At 41.4% G+C, this 22,537-nt stretch overlaps 1 protein-coding gene across 1 annotated transcript in view; it reads left to right on the top strand.

Moving 5' to 3' along the window:
• PEPD (peptidase D) overlaps positions 1-22,537 on the top strand; it is a 146,990-nt gene that overhangs the window by 121,694 nt on the left and 2,759 nt on the right. The window contains exons 13-14 of the mRNA XM_082290292.1: positions 5,347-5,531; positions 16,379-16,570. Coding sequence (XP_082146418.1) covers positions 5,347-5,531; positions 16,379-16,570 — 377 coding nt within the window. The remainder of the gene's footprint in view (positions 1-5,346; positions 5,532-16,378; positions 16,571-22,537) is intronic.

The raw sequence follows: 22,537 nt of genomic DNA, 5'->3' as shown, positions 1-22,537 counted from the left end.
CACAGTAATTCTAAATTATTTTTGTATGCTGTTTCTACTTTATGTTCTCAAATGGCTTCTAATAAAAGTTCAGATAATAATCACTGAGATAAAAATACCAGTGAGTTAACAGCAACTGAGGAACAGTTTATAGTGTGATGTGTTACAGCAACTCAACTTTTTAATTCCACTGTTTAAAAATTTATGGTATGTTCATCAAAGATAGGAATGCTTTTGATTTCTGGTTTCACTAGAAGCATTTCTTTTTGGGGTTGAGGCAAAGAGGGCACAAAAACTCCTCCATTGGTGTGATCAAAGAGGTCACAGATTATTGCAGAGATCCTTATATGATGTTCCAGAGTCAAACCTGGTGTTTTATCTGAAATCTTGTGGGGTTTGGCAAACAGATAATCAGAGAGGAAATATTTTCAAGGAAATAAAATAATATTAATTTTGTCTTTTTCCTTTCTTTCACAGTACTATCTAAGAGTATCAGATAACATTTAGCTTTATGGGGATACATTTAAAAAAAACCTTTTGGCAAACTTAATGCATTAAGTTTGCCATTTTTAAGTGGTACCTCACACCTCCACTATACTGTTTGCATGGTGTCTGTAAACTAATAACCTCCCTAGTTTTCTGTTGTTTAATTAATCCATGATCTGTTTTATTTCATTATGAGACATCTCCTGTGTCTGGTTGCTGCTGTGTAGTTCATTCACTCTGTATCTCAAGGAATCTCAAGTGCTTTGCTTGCTGTAAAAGGTGGGTTTTGACCTGACCTCTCTCCTGAGCACGTGCTGCATGGCAGGTAACGAATCACAGCCTAATGAGCCTTGGGAACCGAGCTTTCCTGGGGAGCCAGTCACTGGCCCAGTGACCTGTATTACCCGGTATCTCATTTGGCAGAGAATTAAGAAGGGAGCAGACACCTCATCAGCAGATTTTCCTGAGTACAGACTCATTTTGGTACAAGCTGTCAAAGTCCAAGGACCCTCCAATCTGTCTTTTTAAACCTCAGTCAGTGGACTATAATTGGTTTCTAAATTGGCTTAAAGATAATAACAGAACTAACCTTTCTACACAAAAAGCACATCTGCAACTATCATAAAAGTTCTTACACAAAAAGCATGTCTGCAACTATGATAAACTTCACCAAAGCTTAAAAATAATAGTCCTGAATAATACATGAGTCAAACTTCCTAGTGAGTGATTGGTGGTGGGATGTTCGTGCCAGCCCATGTTGCAGAACAGTGAGCCACTGAAGTAACTCACACACCTGATGGTGGAGGCACTTTTGTGTAAGTTGTTGTTGTGGGGTTTAGTTGGATTTTAACTGCTTTTTCTCCCTACAAGAATGCTCATCTGGTGTTTGACTCCTCCTGTCAGCTTGCGGCAGGGCACAGAGCTCTCTGATGGACCCCCAGTAACCCAAAAGCTGAAGTGCCTGAACATTAAGTAGCCTCCGTGAATTAAGGATTCTTGTACAAAATGTTGTTCATTCAGCACTATTTAGCCAGTGTTCTTTTTCTTCACATCTGCAAGTCTGCAGTCTGTTGGGCAGATTGTTCCATGGCTGCCCTTCTTTGTTACTGTTTTCTTTAACATGCTAAAGCTGTGCACACATAGGTGTGTGCATAGAGATCTGAGCAGAATACAGACACCTCTGGGCTTTAACAGAGGGACTCACATACTCTTACTGCAGGTCCTTGTGGCATTTCCAGATTGTTGAGTTGTACATCATGTGAGAATACAAAAAAATTGTGTTCATGGCTTCTTTTCAAAGAAGCTGTCAGCTCTGATACTTAATTTTTCCTCCTTTCTCTGCTTTTTGCAATTATTGGAAGTTCAGTATCTACAAAGGAAAATTAGACTATCAGAATTTAAGGACTTCTGTTCTTTAAGTATACTTACTAGTTATCTAAATGATACTTGAGTGCAGGCATGCCAGTCAGTCCCAGAGGCAGCTGGGCTTGCATAGACCATTGTATTATAAAGATTTCACTTGCCAGATAAAACTAATACAATTTTAGTTTTAAAATAACTTTAAAGCATCGTATATTTCTGTTTACTCTATAATAAATGTATACAACATATGAATATACTTTTGTATAAAATGGACAAAGACATCTTCCTTTTTTCAGTGGATTTTTTTTTATACTTCTAAATAGTTCCCTTAGTACTGTAAAATAGTTTTTTCTCTTCACAAATGTAATAGTATTAATATTGTAAGGGTAGTAGGAAATGTTTGAAGATTTGCATTTAGATCCTCTTTCTTTGTCAAATCACCTGTTTAAGAAACGGATAGAAATCTGTTTGAACCTTATTATTAAAGTTTATTCTTAACATGATGGGAATCCTCTCATATCAAACAAGACAAGGATATCACCATTTTGTAAGTGAAGACCAGAAAAATCACTCCACTTAATTCACTGTCTGTAGTCAGCTCAAAATACCTTCCTATTTTGTCTTAGCACTCAAATAATAGTCTGTGTATGAGTGTTTCATCCAGGGCTTGTAGGTTAAGTGTCTTGGAGGGGGTGGCCTAATGCCACCACCTCATAGTCATAATAGAATAAAGCATGAAGCCAGACAGTAGAATAGAAAGTGCAATCTATCTATAAACCCTTTGCTTCTTAATTAAGACTATTTGAATACCTATTTATTTGTAAACCAAGATTTGTATTACTTAGCAGGGTGCCTCCAGCAGAAGCTTAATTTCCCTCCTCCCAGAGCTGCCCCAGTGCTGTCTGCAGCTCCAGCAGCATGTGGGAGACAACTGGAGCTGACATATTTCATATCTCTAGCAAAGCTCATGGCACTGGCTAGATAATAAAAGAGTGGTCCAGAGTAATTTTCTTGGGCTCTGTCTGAAGTGCTGCCCTAGCTCCAAAAGAGAGCCCAAAGCTGCAGATTTTCCATCCAGCCTCATTATTTATTTCACAGTAGAGTTTTTTGTTGTCCTCAGTCTCTAACGAAACAGGTAAGATGAATAAAAACCAAAACAGATGGGGAATGAAGAGTCCTGGGCAGAAGAAGAGAAGTCGTTGCACTTTAAGTCAATGAGAGAAAAAGAAAATGGTAGGGACAAGGGAAGAAGGAGTTCTAATGGATTTGCTCAGTGCCTAGAAATACTCAGGATTTACAACCATGTCAGTCTTTTCAGTTAGGGCAATATTGTCATTAATTTGCTCTGTTAAACTTCTGCAGACGAACAGATGTGTGGTTCTGGTGGGTTTTTTTCTGATCAATTTGATATTTTTATCTCCTTTTGTATCTCTTCCTTAGTTCGATAAAAGTGCCTGTGTCTCTTTAAGTGGAGCCTGTGGGCTTGGGTTGAGACCAACAGTACCAGCAGAGCTGCAGAGGGAAGCTGAGCTGCAAACAGCAGACACCTCAGCTCCATTTCTCTCAGACAACTCATCTTAGCTTGATCCAGCGCATCCAGGACATGGTTGTGCTTCCAGCCATGGGGTTCTCACCTTCATTTATAACAAGGGAGGGTGAGACTTCAAATAGTTGACCAGGGTCAGATGTTGTTACATGTGGCTTTGCAGTTATGGGGCTGGAAATAGGTGACCTGTAGTGATACTCAGCTAAGAAATCATGGGAGAGATCTTGAAGGAACATCTAGTGGCCTCAGAAAGAAGATTGAAGACTTTTAGAGAGGTTGGAGTTAGCTGCAAACTGCAAAAGCTGAACCTCGACTTAGATATAGAAATTCTGTATTCCCACAACTATAAAATAAGCAGGAAAGCAACTGTGATTCAGTAATACTTCTATGATATGTTTAATATTGATGTGATGGATTGTAGTGATTACAGTTTATCATACAATAGAGTGGAGCCTAATGTGAGAGAGCTGTGAAACACAGGTGAACCTAGAGAAGTGAAAATTGCAATACCATCAATATTCAGAAAGAGAAACAATTATAGAGTATGTTGAACAGTTGTCAAAGAAGAGCTGGTTATAGTTGTATTGGTTCTTACTGAATGAAAAACATAAGTTCATTTTTAAAGTAGGGAAACCATTAAAATAGCACATTTTGAGCAGGAAGGCTGCACACATTTTATGGGTGAGCATCACTCACTTGGGCACTGTTGGCCTTTGTGAGGAAGTAGCAACCAAGGGTTTGTGTGTGCCTGTCCTCTGTCTTGTGGCCTTGCTTGGCAGGCACAAGGCTGCAGGTTTGATCCCAGGGTGATCTGAGGGGAAAGGAGGCTGCCTGCTCACTGATCACACGCTCAGCTGCTTCCCAGCCAGTGCTCATGGGAGCATAAAGGTGCCTGGGTTTGTGAGCTGAGAGTGTGCAGGACAGAGCAGCCACTTGCTGCTCAGTTTGATTCTGATCTTTGTATCAGAGTCATAGAAGACAGCTGAGTGCTTTATTCAAGCACACCCATAGGATGATTTTATTTCAGTCTTTGAAGCCTCAGTATTTTCAGTAAAAAGTGATAATGTAATTAAATATGACATCTATGTTCACAAGACCCTAGAGCTGCATGTTAAAGCAAACGGAACTTGGTGGGAGTTTGGCCTTAAAAATTGCTCATTTTTTATTTGCTTAATCATGCCAAAATTGAACAAGGAAAATATTCTTCAACTGTACCTTAGCCCTAGTTGTCTTGACTCTGCAACTGCTGCTCTGTTGATGATGACTCAATGCCATGGTGATCTAATTAAGACAGTACTTTGTTACTAACAAAAGAGCTGCTTTCTTCCTCCCTCCTCTCCCCAGCAGTTTGTCAAACAAAATTGTATCCTATACCAAAATAATAGCAATCTAATGTATCCTGGCACTCTGTCTCTAGTCAAACAACAGTATTTTGTAATGCTGTTTTAATACATGTATTAGAGGAGTCGTGTTTTACACAGCCTATTAACACAAGGGAATCATTAATTTCTGAAGAGTGTCTTTGCCAGGAGGATGCAGGCTTTAAATCTTCAATGTACGTAGAAAAGTACTGTCCATGTCAGATGTTCTAAATGGGTATGATCATTCTTGAAAATAATAGGATAGTAATAGTCTATGCTCTGCATTTTAAATAACTGCAATCTACAGTTGACATTCTTAGAGGAGACTCACTGATGCATTTACATCTGGGTGAGCATGCTTAGATACATTGTATTAACATCTTCTTCTGGATTATAAGGTGCTGCTGTTTCTCTTGTTTGTAGTTTTCTGTATTTCACAGGCCTGTTAAAACAGTTTCATCTTGGTTAAAGTGTTTTGTGAAAATGTAGTTGCTCTTTCCACCTTTGTTTTTTACATAAACAAAGGCACATATGTTACATCTGTTTTTTGAAAGTTGTTGTTAAAAAATTTTTAGCAATAGTTAACTCAGCTGCCTGTTTCTGCTCTCTAAGGGGTGGCCTGGCCTGATATGCACCGTCTGGCTGACAGAGTCCATCTGGAGGAGCTGACTAGAATTGGCATTCTGAAAGGCAATGTGGATGACATGGTGAAGGTTCATCTGGGTGCAATATTTATGCCACACGGACTTGGACATCTACTTGGAATCGATGTGCATGATGTTGGAGGCTACCCAGAGGTTAGTGTTAGTCCTTTCTCAACTCCTCTGCAGATTAACCCCCTCAATTCAATCAGCATTGCTCATACTTTACGTGTGGTTACCCAATTGCATCTTCTCAGAGGTAGAGCAGATGTGCATTTAAGTGTCTCCTTTTTTTCAAGATGTGGTATTTTATGCAGTTTACTCTAAGGAAGTGTGTTAGTTTATTGAAACATAAATTGTTTATGGGAAGAAGTCAACTGATGGCACTCTTTGGGCATTCTTAATCTGTTGAATTTCTACATAGATTGTGTTGTTCCTCCTGAGTCACTGCTCTAACAGGTACCACCCAAGTACCCTGCACTGTGGCAGAGCATCTCAGTCTACCTGAGTCCTGTATTGGCAAGATTCACCTGCTCCATTCCAGATGTGAGGTAGCTGCAGGAGCCCACTGCTTCACCTGGGCAGTGAATCCCAGTGGCTGTGTCATATGGAAACAAGCAGGCTCATAGCCCTGTCTTGAACTTTGATTCAGTGTCAGCCTGGGCACCAGTGTAGATGTACTGTCCTGGAGTGAGAGCAGAAAGAAGAAAATCCATCAAGTCTTCCAGTCTTTGCAAATGTGAAAGCATAACCTCTTGTATCCAGAGTTTCTGCAGAAAACAGAGAAGGATTGTCTTTTTCCTTGAATTAATTTGGTGATTCATGACTGTGATCTGAAAGTAGAAAAGGTAAAATTCTGTAACCAATTAACAGCAGCAGGTTTGCAATGATACCTAAAGGAATAAAATCTCTAAGGTGAATTGTATTTAAAGTTTGAATAAAGAAAGTTTACAGCAGCTTCAGAAGGATTTCAGAAGGATTTTGTGTTAGGCTGTGGTTATTTGAGGCTAACTGTTCAAGGGTTTTCAGTAATACAGTACAAAAATGGATCATTTGTCTTGTCTCACATGTAAGCTGTTCTTTTGCAAGAATCTGCAAAAGAAACTAGGAACTTTATAGGTAAGGTTTAAGCATATTTTGGTGCATGCTTCTGTTGGGTGACCAGACTACATAACAGCTGCTATTGCTGCTTCACTTTTGCAGGCAGGAGAGAAACAGTATATAGTACATTCACAGTATAATTATAGTTGAGACACAGTATTGTGATAATGACTTATTAGCATCAGCTAATAAACGTACATGCAGTAAGAATGAAACAAAAATCAAAAGCAGTCCTATTCTGATTTTAAGGTTTCTGCACTAGCTGATACAGAAAGGATGGATGCTTGTCCCTTTGTTCCTCCCAGGTGCATTCTCTCTGTGTACAAATACAGACATTCAGCAAAGCACAAGGACAGTGGTTACTTGGAGAGTTCATAAACCTCAAAATCCAGGACCCTGCTGTTGCATGCCTTTGCTTAGATTGTTTTCACTTGTGTTGTGAATAACCTCTCTGAATTTGGTGGACTTAAAACCAGGAACATGTGTTCAAGACATAGTAGGGTAAAGAGATAACTGAATTTTAGGAACAAGTGAGAAGAATTCTGAGAGTGCAAAGTACCCTTCTTGGTTTTGCTCAAAAACTGTATTCTTTGAGGTTAGAGCACATACCTTACTGTCAAGGGAGATTTCTAGAACTGATTTTGTGTGAGTCTGGAGCAATGGATCCTGTTCACCTTCCATCTCTCAGCAGATTTCAGTAGTGTGGCATGGAAGCTGCAGAATCACTTTTTGACAGTCATTTTTGTTTTCATATGCCTGAATTTATAATTGTTACTATATGGTATATTATATAATTTAAGGGTCATGTTTTGAAAGCAAACTGATCTATCCACAGTTTTGAAAGAGCAGCCTGTTACAGATAGAAATGGATATAGGGATTGTATTGTCAAATGAGTTAGGCTCTCCAGTTTTGTACTTACTGTATGTAAAAATGCCAGAGCTCTACACAGGGTTTTATACCTGCAAATATTAAAATTATTTGTTTGTGTTGGCATGCAGCTGCATTCTTACATGAAGCATGTTTGCATGGCTAATTTACTTTCAAAATCCAATCCTAAATAGCAAATTCCTTGAATATGAAGCATGAATGAAAGCTCACAAACAAACAGCTAATGTTCTGTATTTGCATAGAGAAGTGCACATAGATAGGTGTATGGCATCACCTTAGTTGGAAAAATTACCAGTTCTGGGTTTTGCAGAAGAGCAACCCCGTTAAACTCTGTGCAGCATTAATTTCACCTCTGGTAGACCCTTCACTTCTCTCTGACCCAAAGCAGGAAGCCCTTTGACTAAGGTGAGGTATCTGGGTGGGGGAGCTCCCAGTGGTGGGAAGGACACACCAGGAGCCTGTCAGGGGGCTGGACTTCACCAGGCTTCTCTGGGCTTGAAGCCCTCATGGGAGGGCTGGTCCCTGCCCACGGCAGGGGAGCTGTGCAAGGATGCAGGGGATGTGGTTCTGCCCAAGTTAATCTAAACATGAGCAAATGAGCACCTTTCCTGCAAGTGGGAGACATGTCTGTGTTAAATGGAAGAAGGCTTGTTATCCATGCCTCACTGTTTAATGGAAAAACACATTTTGAAGACATCTAGTACACTCTGGAGTGATTTGTGGTGCATTTTAAATGTTTACCAGCTAGCAAGATCTTCACAAAGATTTTTCTAAAGCCATTTTGATGTTTATTGTACACTGAGCCCATGCCTGTAGTATCATGCTCTTTTTTCTAGCTGGTTAAAAAGCAACTTCTTTGCTTTTGGCCAAGGGAATTTTTGGGAGTATTACAAACGATTTTTTAAAAATAAAAACTTTCCAAGTGGATATTATTCCATTATTTTCCTCAAGTGTAAACAGTTGCATTTGAAATAATACAATAAACGTTAATTTCCTAATTTTTATCCATCAGAAAGTTTTGTGTGTTCCAAAAAAACTATTTCCAGACATTGTTAGCTTAGATTAGTTATTCATTGGTAGCCAAAGATTTCTTATTTCAAAATTGGCAATAATAAATTTTCATCTTTTCCAGTAAGCTGCTCTCACATGCAGCATTGAACAAGCACTTTCTTCTTCTTTGAAAAATGTTGTAAATGCTTGCAGATTTTCTGCAAAGTATACTCTAGGATATTAGAAAATACAACATCTGCCTTCCTATTTTTTGCTGTGATAAAGAATAATTGGTTTTGGCCAGCAATGAATGTGTCTTAGCAACCTTATTTTAGGACAACATGTTCACAGTAGTGTAAGCACCAGTGTTTCCCATTGAAACATGCCAGTAAAGGTGCTGGTTTTCAGGAGTAGTGAGCAGTCAGGAGCTCCCTGGGGAGCCACGTCTCCTGCTGTGCGCCGCGCTTCTCCTCCGGGGAGCCGAGCATCGAGCGCCGCTTTGAAAACCCGTCTGCTTCTTCTGAGGGTCTGACTGCAGCTCCAGCAGTTCTGAAAATTCAGCCCCAGTGGTACTAATCACTTCAGAAAATCTGGCCCTCAGTCAGACAGAGCTCGCTTCAAAGGGTGAAAACCCCACTGGGCTTAGCTTCTGCTGTAAAATTTAATCATGGAGATGGTTTTCTCACATTCTTTCAGTTGTTTCTGGGTAAATTCAATATGGGATATAAATGAGAGTTTGTGCCTGTTGCAGTGAAGAAAATATGGTAGGTGGTCCCAAATTTTCAGACCCTTAGGTAGGTGAGGCTGAAGTTTTCATTTAAATCTAGGTTCCGTGTCTCTAGATGCTTGAGTTGATTCAATTTCATGCTATATTAATTGACTATAAGGCTCTAAAGAATGCTAAGTACATTTGATGACTTTCTATAATAATAAGCCAGTTAATTTAAGTTAGGTTAATAAGTACTGTGATTTTAGCATCTTATGAATTAAGAGTTTAATTTCATTTTGTTTTTTAAAATTATAAGATTTACCTTAGTTTAAATTTTTAATTCAATTCTCATGAAAAGCTGATCCTTTTGTTGCTATTCTGCATCACAAATTAAGTTTAGAGGTTTGTTTTAGAGTTACCCGGGTCCTTCCATCACTGCATGCTTGAGGAACAGCTCTGCTGTGCCCAAGCTCTGTCTGGCTTTAACAGAAAGCTTGCTCCCAGATCCCAGGCAACTGACTGGGAACTTAAGTCACCAAACGTACTGGAGAATACAGGAATAATCTTGTTCTGGCAAAAACTATTTTCCTTACGTATCCGACTTCATGCTGAAGCAGAGGATTTCATTTTTTTGTGGTTAGCATTGCAAATGATGCATTAATGTTTTTTCCTTTAAGAATCAGAGGATGAAGTGAATTTACCAAGAAGCCTAAAGCTGTTATGTAGGGCCCTGCTGATGCAAATTGCTTCACTTGCCATAACCTTGCAAAGCCTTGCTCCAGCTTTGTATACCCAGGACCTGCAAACATGAAACAACCTGTATGGAAGGCACTTAGAGTGCCTTTACTTTACATGGAGTAAAAAGGGCTTTTCATTAGTTTTAAGTTTTGGTTTTGTTCTTGCAAGTGATTGTACACCTTGAGAAAAGATTAGGAGAAAAAAACCTACTGCTTCTGCTTCATGGGATCCCCTTGAATCCTTTTGTCTTTTTTTTTTATTCTTTGAATTCCTGTATAGCAAAAACATACATACAGACACTGAGCAGGCAGCATGCAAGAAGGAAACAGATGACTGAAAACTGCATTTCCATGCAGAGAAATCCATGGTGCTTTTTGTTACCAGCTGGGTCGAACACCAACCAGGAGAGTTTCCTGTAGCCTAGGATTCTCCTGTGTGGTTTAAACACCTCCCAGAGTTAGGCTAATAGATCTTCTCACACTGCTGTGTCATCTTGTGTTCAGAAAAGTTGTGATCAGTTCCCAGCAGCTTTTTCCTGTGAGGACAGATGTTGGAGTCTGGGTGTTTATGGAAATTTAGGACTTGAGCAGAGGCGGAAGAGGAGAGAAGGCTCAGGTGCTGTGTCAGTGCGGTGCCATGAGGCAGACATGCCCTGTCATACCATGGAGTTCCCCTCCTCTGCTGAGAAAGAAAATGTTACAGACTTGAGGTTTTCAGTTGCTTGGTTTGGGTTTCGTTAGTTCTGTTTAATTTTTTTTGATGGAGATACTTGCTTATGTTTCTTTGACTTACTGAAGTTTGTTGCAATGGACTTCGTGTGCTAACAAAGTTTTTTTATCTGGTATTTATTTTCCAAATATTTCTGAAATTTTAGCAGCAGCTAATGGAGCTTGTGTGTTTTTGAACAATTCATTCTAGGTGCAGTATGAGAGAAAAACCAAAACAGTAGAGATCTGCTTTCAATTACATGTAAAAAAGCAAGGTATCGTTGGTATACTTCAGGTTTTTTGCTATGCAATTTTCACTAATGGTATCTAAAGATCACAAAAGAAAAAGCCCTTTCATTTAAGACTATTGCCTATGTCTGCTTTCTGTGTATCACAAGAAACCTGTTCATTAGATTTTAAACAGTGCTTGTCATTGGTTTCATTCTAAAACAGTGTTGTTGGTAGCTTTTGCAATTCTTTATCTCACTTCTTATAAAATTCTTATAAATTTCTTCTAAATATTCTCCTCATCTTCCAGGTTAATGCTGTAGTTGTCAACTTGGTCATTTTTACTATTTGCTATCTCTTCTTTTCTCAAACTTAGGTTTTAAGAAAAGAGAAAACTATAGTCCATATGTTTTGTTATTTCCATTTTGATAGCACTGGAGCTTGGTAACATCAGAGGATCAGAAAGCAAAAATTATATGGGGAGTTCTGCTCAGAACCACACTGTAATGATGGATTGAAATTCAGCTCCAGCTGAATCATCATCAGGCAGCAGTGCCTCAAATAAGTGGCAGATGATTTTTTCTCATTCCCTGCAATAACAGGAAAATTATTAGGTAACTTAAACCTGATACCATAGTTAATACTTAGAAAAAGAAGAAAACACTTCAAGTGAAATAGCCAGTTAAACATCATCTGTCTTCTATTCCCCCAATATTAACTTCGAGCTGTGTCCCAAAAGCTCCAGCTAGTAATTAGATTCTCCTGCAGAAGTGGAAGCTTTGATTTGCAAATGCCTTGAGTGGTATGTGGTGCTTGGGGCATATTCTCCTGTAACCTGCTGCTGATTTCAAAGGCAGAACTGATAGCAGTTCCTTCAGGTGACTACAGGCAGCTCAGGCTGCTGGGGAAAAGCAGGATAGATGGAATAAACTAATCTTCATTGGTAACACTCAGCAAGTGAAACAAGGGCTTAGAGAGAAGGGACCAGGAGACATGTGACATGGAATTCCAGACTTTTATTTTCTTAGCTGTACAGAGCTCTGTTCTTTTTACATTAAATGAGCTAATTAGAAGTTGGGTATATGCAGTGGGAGAATATAGAAAAGAGCTGAGATTTCACTTTGGTGCTTATTTCATGTTATCTAAATGTAATGTTAGTATTCTGATTAATGTAAATACTTGATTGCACTTAGCTTGGTAAAGTGGTTAGGACTTCACTGGACTGGATATGTTCCAACTGGGACAGTCTCAGGCTCCAAAAAGTTCTGTGATGATTTAGCTGTAAAAGAGTACGTGAAACTAGATTGTGTCACTACTGAGTCTTTTACTGTGGTTCAGTACTTGCAGTTATGAGTAGCTCAGGTGTTCCCTGCCATGGCTGGGGTTTGTTGCTGTTGCTGACTTAGGAAACTTTGGGATGATGCCAGCTTACAGCCCCTGGTTTTGGCGGGTAGGGTGCCCTTGCACCTCTCTGCACTTGTGCATCTCTAGCTGCTGCCATGGCCCTGTGGGTGAGCACCAGCCAGCACAGGGACATCACCTGTGGTTTTCTTCTGTCCTGATCCAAAGACAAACCCGGGATCAGGCCTGAGTGGGCCTGGAGCTATCTCTGCTTCTGATTGCTTTGCCTGATAGACAGTGCCTATGGAACAAGACTCAGCATGATACACATTGCAGTTTTTCCATGGAAAAAACAACAGATTAACCGTTGAGTTGCTTAGGAGCAAGCAGTAGTTCATCTTTATACTAAGATATTGTGGGGATATTGCAAATTCTAGTCTTCCAGAGCCCTTTTTCTGGGAAACAGGCAGATTTGCCTACTTCCTAATTCCCTGCGCTTACTCCAAAAATAGTAATATTTTGTATTATTGTACACTTAATTTGATCTTTTATTTTGCTTACATAGTAATAAAATCAGTTTACATAATAATTCTCTTGTTCCCTTGACAGTCCTTATTGCCTAGACATGCTGGTTTTTGTTACCTTAGATGAACCATTAATTGGAATCCAATGTTCTTGGCAGGAGTACAGTCACAAATGACAGTATCATACATCTGTGCTTACTGAGGGAGGAACGTCTCAATTTTAAAATGTGAGCAGAACCTCCAAATAAAGTCAGTGTTAGAAAACAATTTCAGATATAGTCTGTTGTTGCAATATACAGGAGAATAAACAGTTACTCAAAATCTAATTTTCATAGAATGTAACTGCAAGTCTCTTTTTAGATGCCTAGGCATTAGTACATTCTAGACTATTCTGTACACTTTTTGGGGGCCAGTTACCAGCTTTTACTTTCTCTCCATGCAGCACTGTGACAAAGGTCCTGCTCAGTGGCCAGGCCTCCAGGATATAATGGTGATAGGAACAGGTAGCCACACAGCTGCTGTACCAGCACTCACATTTTTACTCTTCGTTTCATCTGACTGCAAAACAACATCATGGTCACTGTTGAAAACAAAGCTTGAGTTGTTTAGCTGCGAGATGTAGGGAAGTTTCCTCCTCGCAAGGAAGGAAATCCATTAATGGCAGAAGATTCATACTGAGAGATGACAGCGTGAGGTCTCCCTGTCAGGCTTTGCTCCCAGTGGAGTTTGACTTGATGGAAAATGGCAAGTCTTGTTTCAAACCTGTCATCTTCTGTTTGGGGGTTGTGGTGTTTCAGTCATTAAAAGAAATCCTCAGTTTGTCCTACTTTTCATAACCAACCACAGCAGATTGAGAGCTGTTAGCCCCTGGATCTGATGGGTGTGGTGGCTACCGAGATGGTCTTGAGTGCCTAGAGACCAGGTGTCACTTGGAATGCTGAAGCCATAGTCTGATGTATGTTTTAATCCAACACTGTTCTCAAAAGAAGGGATTTTGTCATCTACCCAGCTTGGTCACTGGCCCCTCTGCGTATTTCCTGTGCCAGCTCCTTTTGTCCTTCAGCCTTGCAGCAAGTTGGATTGGGGCTGTCCTCTGCTCAGAGTATGAGTGGCCACATACAAGCCATAGCCAGAACCTGTCTCTCTTATCCATTTCACACATCTCCTGGTGAACACCTTGCTCGTCTCTCTTAAAAGGGACAAGCCCACCCATGGCTGCCCTGCTTGCTTTTCAGCTTTAGAAAGCTGAGCAGCGTTCCCCTTTCTTTGAAGGCTTTCGTGGGAGGGATATAGCTGCATCAGTACCTGCAGAATCCAAAGACCTGGAGATGAAACCTAGAGCCAGCACAACCCAGGACTGAGGTAGGATGGGGTGAATATCAAAAAGAGTTTCCAAATTCCTTCCAGAGAAGTTAAAATTTTACTTTTGGATGAGCAGCAATATTCAGGTGCCTCAGGGAGTCTCCCTGCATTGCTGAGAGACATTTCCAAATGTGGATCTTGGGTGTTGTTCCTGAGTCGCTGTTAGCTTCTTGAAGGAAGAACTAAAAGCAGGATCAGACTGCAAGCAGTCTAGACTAAATGCCTACCACTGCTTTAGCAGCCATACAGAGATAAATAAAGGGGGCTACTGAGGCTTTATTGTCACACCTGGTGTGAAACACCATTTATTTTAAGTAAAGGAAAAAAAATAGGGATGCTGTGCCAGGGCTGCTTTCAGAGGATGTTTGCCATTGTTTTCCTCACTCTGTATTCGTCTTTCTAGCATCTATCTTGGATTGACTGCCTGGGAAAAGGCATTTACAAGTAGAATTGAGAAGTGTACTTAAAAGCCAGATATGGGTTGTTTGTTGTAAAGTAGCCGATAGATAGTTGGCGAGGCACCAAAAGGTCCAGACACTAATCTAATTGTTTACAGCTCATGGAGAGATTAATCCACAAGATTGGATGCCCTCACTTCCTTTACACATTACAATGAATGTGTGAAATGCCAAACCCCAAGGGGCAGTATGAGAGAAAAAATGGCTCAATTTCAATGCAGTTATTGTTTCAAGTTTAGAAATATATTGATTTTGTTTGAGTTTTGATAAGAATACAAATTCAAAATGCCTTGCTTAATATCACACTATTCTTGTTTCCTAGGCTCACTAAAACAAAATCATGTTTTCTTACTTTGGTATAATACAGTGCTCTGCAAAGTCCAAATCAAACATATGACATAAAACATATCGAGTATACAGTGAAAATGGGCAAACCTACGTCCAGACGTCCAGGCTGGTTAGCTCTGGAAATCTTGGCTGCTATAAGGTGCTGTACACTGGAACAGATTAAGCTCTGCAAAGGGAAGAAAAGCAACCCCAGCATTGCTTGGGTGACCAGTGAGAATAAAGCAAACACTGTGGAGGGGCTGCTGCAAAGCAGTACTTCTGTAAAATAGGCTTTTTCTGAACTGAAAGTGGAGCTCAAGAGCAAACAGTACTGCAGGGCTGTACCCATTCTGAAGAGGGAATGATTCAGTGAGATGAAAACATGGGTAATGTGCAGGGTAATGCTCTGGCCTCCCTCCGTCACCCTGCACTGGCCTGGCAGAAACGTGGGAGCTCGGCTGTGCCAGGACATGGTGCCCCAGCACCGAGGGTAGCGCTGGGCAGGGCTTTGTTGGGGAGAAAGGGGAAGTTTCATCCTCGTGATACCAGTCATGCTGATAGTGATGCTGACACCAGTTGCCCCTTCTGCCAGCAAGGGAAAGTACTGGGGCTTTGGCCAGAAGTGAGATTCAGGAAAGCTACGTGGAGACCAGATAAATAACGCCGTGGTCTCACAGACATGTTAACCTCTGAGTCACTGGCTGGAGCAGAAAAGGTTTCATGAGCAGAGTGTATGTGCACAATTGCAAGCTGGTGGGCCTGTGAGCTGTTTATGGGCCATTACAATAATTTGTTGGGGGAATTTTGCTACAGTTGCAAAGAATTTTCAAAAAGCTAATGGGGTTGAGATATATTTATTCTGATATTGCAATACCTGTCACATTTAGAGGAAGAAAATTAATATCCAGAACTAGTCTTTGCAGTGTTTCTAATTCCTTGACTAAGCATGTCCTCATGGACCATTTTATTTTACCAGCTTTTGGGAAGAAGAGAATGTTTTGCTAGTTAGGACTTGTTTTGACTTAACTTTTAATAACACCAATCAGCACCATGTTGCCTGAAAGTCTGAATCTGACAAAAGTTTAGTTTAAATGGGCTGCTTTTATGAGGTCATGTGTAGACTCATTGCTCCTGAATCAAGATCATAAATGTGTAATTTTAATAACATTTGGTGAGAATAAGTATTTGCATATCCTTGGAGAAATTGTTCTCTGCTGCATAGTTCAGCTGTTTCAGCCATGACGTGGCAGGGGCATTTCAAGATTTGCATGTCGCTTACACTACCATACTTTGCAAGGAAGGGTAGAGCAAGGAATAGTGCAAGTAATTATTTTTGCTTTGTAGTGCAGTATTTCTCCCAAGGTAGAGAGTAACAGTACCAAGCGTATCCAAAGCCAAGATTGTGGTGCAAAAAACAGTTTGGGTGTTGAGTTGAAAACTGGTCATCACTCTGTGTGAAAGCTAAATGAGGACCGATGGGAGGCAGGTAATTGCATAGCTAAGTTTCAGTCCTTTATGATTATTTTTTGTATTTCGTGTGTCTTGCGGAGCAGTCAGCATAGGAGAGCTTGATACAAAGTCATCCAGGGGTTGCCTTTGTGTCTGAAAGAGCGAGTGTCTGTCCTGCAGGGAGTGGAGCGCATCGACGTGCCGGGGCTGCGGAGCCTGCGCACCGCGCGCCGCCTGGAGCAGGGCATGGTGCTCACCATCGAACCGGGCATCTACTTCATCGACCGCCTGCTGGACCAAGCCCTGCGGGACCCGGCGCAGTCCTGCTTCATCAACAACGACGTCCTGCAGCGTTTCAGAGGATTTGGTGGGGTGAGTCATTCTTAGCAGATGATTTTATTAATTGGTTTTCTCTTTGTTTGCCCTTACTATGTATCTGAGGAGAAGTCTTTTGGGAGTTGTAATGTATTGTGCATAGGGCTGTTCCTGAAGCAGTACCTTGAGTAATTTGGACCATTTGACTCTGCAGACAAACTGGGGGGTTTTATTCTAATTTTTTAATGTGGTTTTGTACTAGTGGTGTCTGATTAATGAGAGACCCATATTTTTCCATTGACTGAAATATCCTCTGCCAGCACCAGACAGTGGCTTGCCAGGTAAGTGTTTTGTCTAATGTGTGAAATGTGTATGTTATGAAATATGAGACTGAGTTCTGTAGTCTAGAGTAGGCTTCCTTGACAGCAGCACAGTCCACTGCTTCCTGCCAGGGCAGAAGAGCCTGATGCTGTTTAAGCTGGGGAGGCAGTAGATGAAAACAGCAATAATTGCTCTTACTGGATTATTGACAGAATGGCATGAAGCTTGTGCCTCGTGAGAGCTGTCCCCGTTTTCCAGAAGAATGGCTGATGGTCTTCCCAAGCACCCAGGCTCAATGTGACAGGCTCAGGCAGCATTGTGCACAAGAGGATTGGCCACCTTGGGAGGTAGAGGTGATCTGGGCAATCATTCCCAGGCAGCAGCTGCTGGGCAAGTAGAGGGGCCTTGTTTGTACATACTGTCCAGGACACATTTCCCATTCAAAGCTGTTGCCCTCACAGAGCGTTCAGCAGTTGCAGTGCTTCCAGTAGGTTTTTACTTCAGCAGGGCAAGCATTTGAAGGCTGCCACATTGTTCTCCGAGCATCTGTATTCCTTCACACAGGAGATAGAGCATGCAGCTGCAATGACCCATCCTCCCCATGGCTCTGCTAAGTCTCAGTACAGCGAGCAATCACTGGCAGTGGCGGTGATTTTCTGGTATGAAGTCATTCATTAGGAATTGTCAGCTGCTGCCATTTACTAATTTATCACTGTACCCCAGCCATGAGAGGGTGATGTAGCACTTCGGTCTGAGCTGCTTTGGAACCACCAGCCCTGACAGAAAAGGTGTGTGTGCTGTTCCCAGTCATGGCAGCCAACCAGGCTCTAGGGCAGCCGCCCATGATGTGGTTGCAGCTTTATCAAGAGACACAGGACTTTACCCTTGCTGGTATTTAATTCACTGCTGAGGTCTGGGACATTATTTGTCTCTGTGTTGTTTCTTTATCAAGATTTGCCAGCCAGACAACTGAGGTATTGGTGAACAAAAGGCAGCTAATTCTGCATTTTCTAACTGTGAGCACATTCTGTACGACACCACATGCTGCAATGTATTTTAAAAGAACACTGTGATGTGCTTGTGTAGCTTGACATTGCAATGGAAACAGGTTTAACTGTCTTCGTTTTCCTTGTAAACACTCCGTGAGTTTTTCAGCATTTAAAATGATCCTGGTGAGCTTTCCCTGAAATAGCTCAGCAAAGCCTACGTTCTTCCCAAATGGCTGTGAATGCCTGCCCACTCCAGCTCTGCAGCTTGAGGTGTGCCTGTGGCTCACCTGCTGCCTGTGGTTGCACAGAATAGGAGTGACAGCATGGGATCTCTACCTTGCTAATAAGTTGCTGGATCAGGCACTTTTGTTCCAGCAATTTCAAGCAAAGTCTAACTTTGTTCCCTCGTTTTTGCTTAGCTTCCTGTAATGATGACTTAAGGAGTCATCATTAAGGAGAGCTAGCCAACAAACTTTGCTAAAAGAAGGGGAGGCCCAAAAACAATTGAGCAAAAATCTAAATCTCTGATCCCCCTGTGAACAATATATTTTACTTAGAAAAAAAAATAATACACACATACCCTGAGCCAGATGTTGTCACTTGATTTTGTCCAAGAGAAGAAAGAAAATAAAATCTGAGACTGGAATACATCTGAATATTTCTGCATTCTTCACAAAAGCTGAATTATAATGCAATCAAAATAATCTTTTCCATCTTTACCATTCTGACTTGATTCTGCATAAATAGAAGATGCAGTTTGTGCTGAGTGCTTAGTTATGTACAAGATGTTTCATTCTAGTTTATCCAGAGTGAGTGAGTATTTCTCACAAAAGCATGCCAGAAAACTTCCTTTCTAAGGAGATTTTAAAAGATCTTGTAAAGCCCAGTGCTTTTACTGACAAATATTAACAGTACAGGGGCTAGTACTGGTGTCAATTCTACCTGAAGATTTAACTACAGCCAGTCCAATCTTCCTTTAAGTTTAAAAGAAAAATACATTCTACAAAAGGAAATAAGTAGTCCATTTCCCTCTGCAGAGCTCAGCATTAATTAAAATGTTCTTAATTTGGTTTAGTGTAATTCACTTCAAAAATGAAATAAGATTCACTGAAGTAACACCACTGTAATTCTGAGTAAGTCTGTCTGCACAGGGAATTTGTGGATTTTTAATAAATTCACCTTGAATTCATGTTTTTTTTGAGCTTTGGATAATTTTCTTGACCGTGACAAGTCTCTGCATTGAGAAGCAAAGCTCTCCTAGGGTGCCAGAAAGGGCAAGACTGTAGCCATTTATTGTAATTTGTTCTGCCTGGAGTTAGCCATGAAGAGACTGTAGAAGCTGCAGGAGCAGGAAAGAAGAAGAGTCGGCGTGAGCTTTCCTTGGCTGCCTGCACTGCTGGGACAGGTCCATTACCAGCCCACCTTCCTGCACGCCTCAAGCACAGACACAGCCTCTGTGGCTGTCCCTGCTGCTCAGGGACCTCTTAATGGGGGCTTTTACCAAACAAGCTCTTCTGGGTCAAACACAGATCCCTCCAGAAGGAAGCAAGCAGTGGTCAGGGGATGCTGCCCTGTCTGAAGCCCTACACTCTTTACTTGACAGCCATTGAATTCAGTCAGTCACAAACTTCCTTGGCCAATTTTGGGATGTTTCAGTCACATGTACTTCAGTTCTCCATCTGCAAAACCAAAGTCCAGTTTACCGAGGTCATAAATCCTATGGGACAAGGGCTGCTGCTGGATGCTGGCACAGTGCGTGGCCCAGGGCACCTTTGCTCTGCCTGGACTCTGCCCCACACACTCCTAAATAAACACAGATGTGCAAATAGAGGGATGTGCACACGGTTGGATGTATTGCTCGGGAAAAGCAGCCTAATCCTCGGGGAAGGGGAAATGCTGACTCCAAATGCTGCCCTTTAGGGTTTGACATTTCCATTCTTCATAAGCTGATTACTGATTCATGCAGTTCATATGATGTTTTCTCAAAGACACAGTAAAGCCATTCAGCCTTTTTTTGGCCTTACACATTCAATCTCTGTTCAGGCTTTATTTTTCCCTAGGATTTGTAGAACTAGCACTAGACTTAATATCTGAAAACTATGCAACTTAGAGAAAATGCTGAAAGACGGGCGAAAAATGCATTACTTTCTTTTGTTTACAGATTTTTCTCCTTTAAAAATTAAACAGATTTTAAATTAAACAAAGCCCAGGACCTTGAAGATCCGAATATTTTTCAAAACAATAGTGCTTCCCTTACTCAGAATAAATGTTAAACCAAATAAAAAGCAGGATATTTAACTGCTTCTACCTTTGGTTCAGAGAGCCATATAGTTGTCTCTGTCCTGATTTTTATTTTTCAGAAGATTACGCTTTGTTTCTGAGTTCATGGTGAATTTGTATTGTGAAATGAAATAAGTTTACTACGCAATAAACATTATGCTCATCTGCTTTTTAACATTGCATATTATATCACAGTAATAGTGCTACACAGCATTTCTTGTAAAGTTTTCATAGGAAAGCAGTTGTCACAATATACATACTTAACTTTCTTTAAAAGTTCTTTTAGGGGAAGTGATAGGTGTAGGCAACCCAAAACCTACTGCTAGTTGCTTATAAACCTTCTTTAACCCTTTTCTCTTGTCTAATTAACATAATTAGATTAAAGTAAGACCAGCTGTTTCTAACCTGTATTTAGCTTGTAGTTTAATCTTTCTTTTTGAGCCTGTGTGAAGGGACTGGGCACCTGAGGCTTTTTTCCCATCTGTATTAGTTAATCTAATAACATACATGGCCTCACCCTACTAATATTGATCCCCTTCTATAAAAATGTGAACATTTAAATGTGGACACTTAAAATAAAGGTTCTCTTGACATGAGGACTTGCTTGTGAATGAAACCTGCTTGTGCCAGGAAGACTACAGCATGGGATGAGAGTCACTGAGCACAGAGTCTGCTGTCCCCTATAGAAAACATCTTGGCATAGCCACTGTGTGTAACAACAGGAAAGTGCCTTCCCCAGCCCTGCACCCCTTGCCTGGACCTGGGTTTGATGTAAGGCAGCTCTGTTTCCTAACCAGTCCCTCTGAGATACAGAAGTCAAACTCTGCTCATGATAGGTTTGCTCTGTTAAAAATTACTGGTAAGTCGATGGCTGAGTTGAAATAAGTTCCTTGGCTACACACAGCTGCCTCTGTAGGACACCAGCTGTAGGAACAGACTCACAGGTCCTTCATCTGAACGTCTGCTCATCTACTTTGGGTGGTCCCAGGTATGGTCACGTCCTGTCATCATTTCCAGGAAAGTGTCCCACTCTTAAGGTCTTTCAGCAATAGTGTTGCTGCTTTCCACAGCCATAATCAAACAAATGCTCAATAGATTTTAAAAAAAGGGGGACATTTCACCAGTTGCCTTTTTGACATCAGGGATCTGTCATGTAAATCTGGATTATTTAATTGGTCAAAATAGTTTCTTGATTGTCAAAAGCTTTGTATATCTCTTGTCCTCCAACAGAAAATAGTAAGTGCTATAACCCTGTTTCCCCTGGAAGGTAACACAGGAGGCTCTGGGGAGCATGACTGTATTAGTAAGTCAGGACAAAGTACGAGGCTGTACAGAGCTGACAGCAGCCCTGGTGTTTAACTCCTGTGCTGTCCTTGGCTGTGCCCCCATGGCCCTGCTTTGGGACAGAGCTGGGACCATTGAGTCGAGCCACATGATGGCCTGTTGCTAGTGTTAGGCAATTGTGCAATCAGGTCTATCTAGACAGATCATGCCACTACCCTTGATAAGAGAAAGGCATTTTAGGAACAGTCCTGGCATTCCTGACCACTGCATCTTTACAGGAGTGGTTTTTTGAAGTGTGCCATTTCACACCAAAATAAAGCCTCCCCTAGGTTTTTGCAGAGCACCCTGAAAGCTGGGGGTGCAGTGAGCCTCACACACTTCAGTGCCCAACTCCAAACCACTCTGTAGCCCTGAAACAAGCAGCACTGATGAACAAAGAGCCTGCAAACAGGGACTGTGCTGAGAGCAAGTTTCATAACCACTGTCCCCCTCTGGGAAAGGCAGTCCCAAGCCAGTGAGCCTTGCCAGGCAGATCCAGCATCTTTCCTCCATTTGGACAGAAGACAAGACCAAATGACAGGCGCTCCTATGGGGATGGTTTTGCAGGTCCTCTGAAACTGCTTCTTGCTGCTGCTGAGTTTAAACTCAGGGTGAAGCATGGAAGGTGTGAAGGAAAAGAGCAAATGAAACCATTTCCTTCCCCTTGAGAGCCTGTTCCTCTGCATTCATGTTGCTTTTAGGCAAAGGAAAAATTAGGCACTGAAAATGGGAAATCTGTCTTCTGTGTTGTGGCAAGTATCCATTTCAGGTGAGATTCATCCAGTAGAGGAAGGGTTAGATCCTGGCAAAAGAAGTGGCGTGTTCCTAGGGAGTGATGGATAAGGCCCCAGGGGACCAACCGGTGGTTCTGTGTGTGCCTCCATCTACATCCTGAAGACCATTTGGAGGTGCTGATGCTGAGCAGGCTGATGTGACACTACTGGCTCTCCCACTGTGGATCGATTGTATGATCTCCTAACAATGCTCCTCCTATACGAGGAGTGGCTGTATGTGGCACTCATCCTCCCCCATTTGGTCATTCTCAGTTCCCTGCCTTTGGCAGCTCCAGCCCCCTGTGTGCTCTCCTCATTCAGGATGTCTCACTTCTCAC

Source organism: Coloeus monedula, assembly GCF_965178545.1.
Source record: "Coloeus monedula genome assembly, chromosome: 13".
Taxonomy (NCBI): Eukaryota; Metazoa; Chordata; class Aves; order Passeriformes; family Corvidae; genus Coloeus; species Coloeus monedula.
This window is presented reverse-complemented; position numbering and strand designations above follow the sequence as displayed.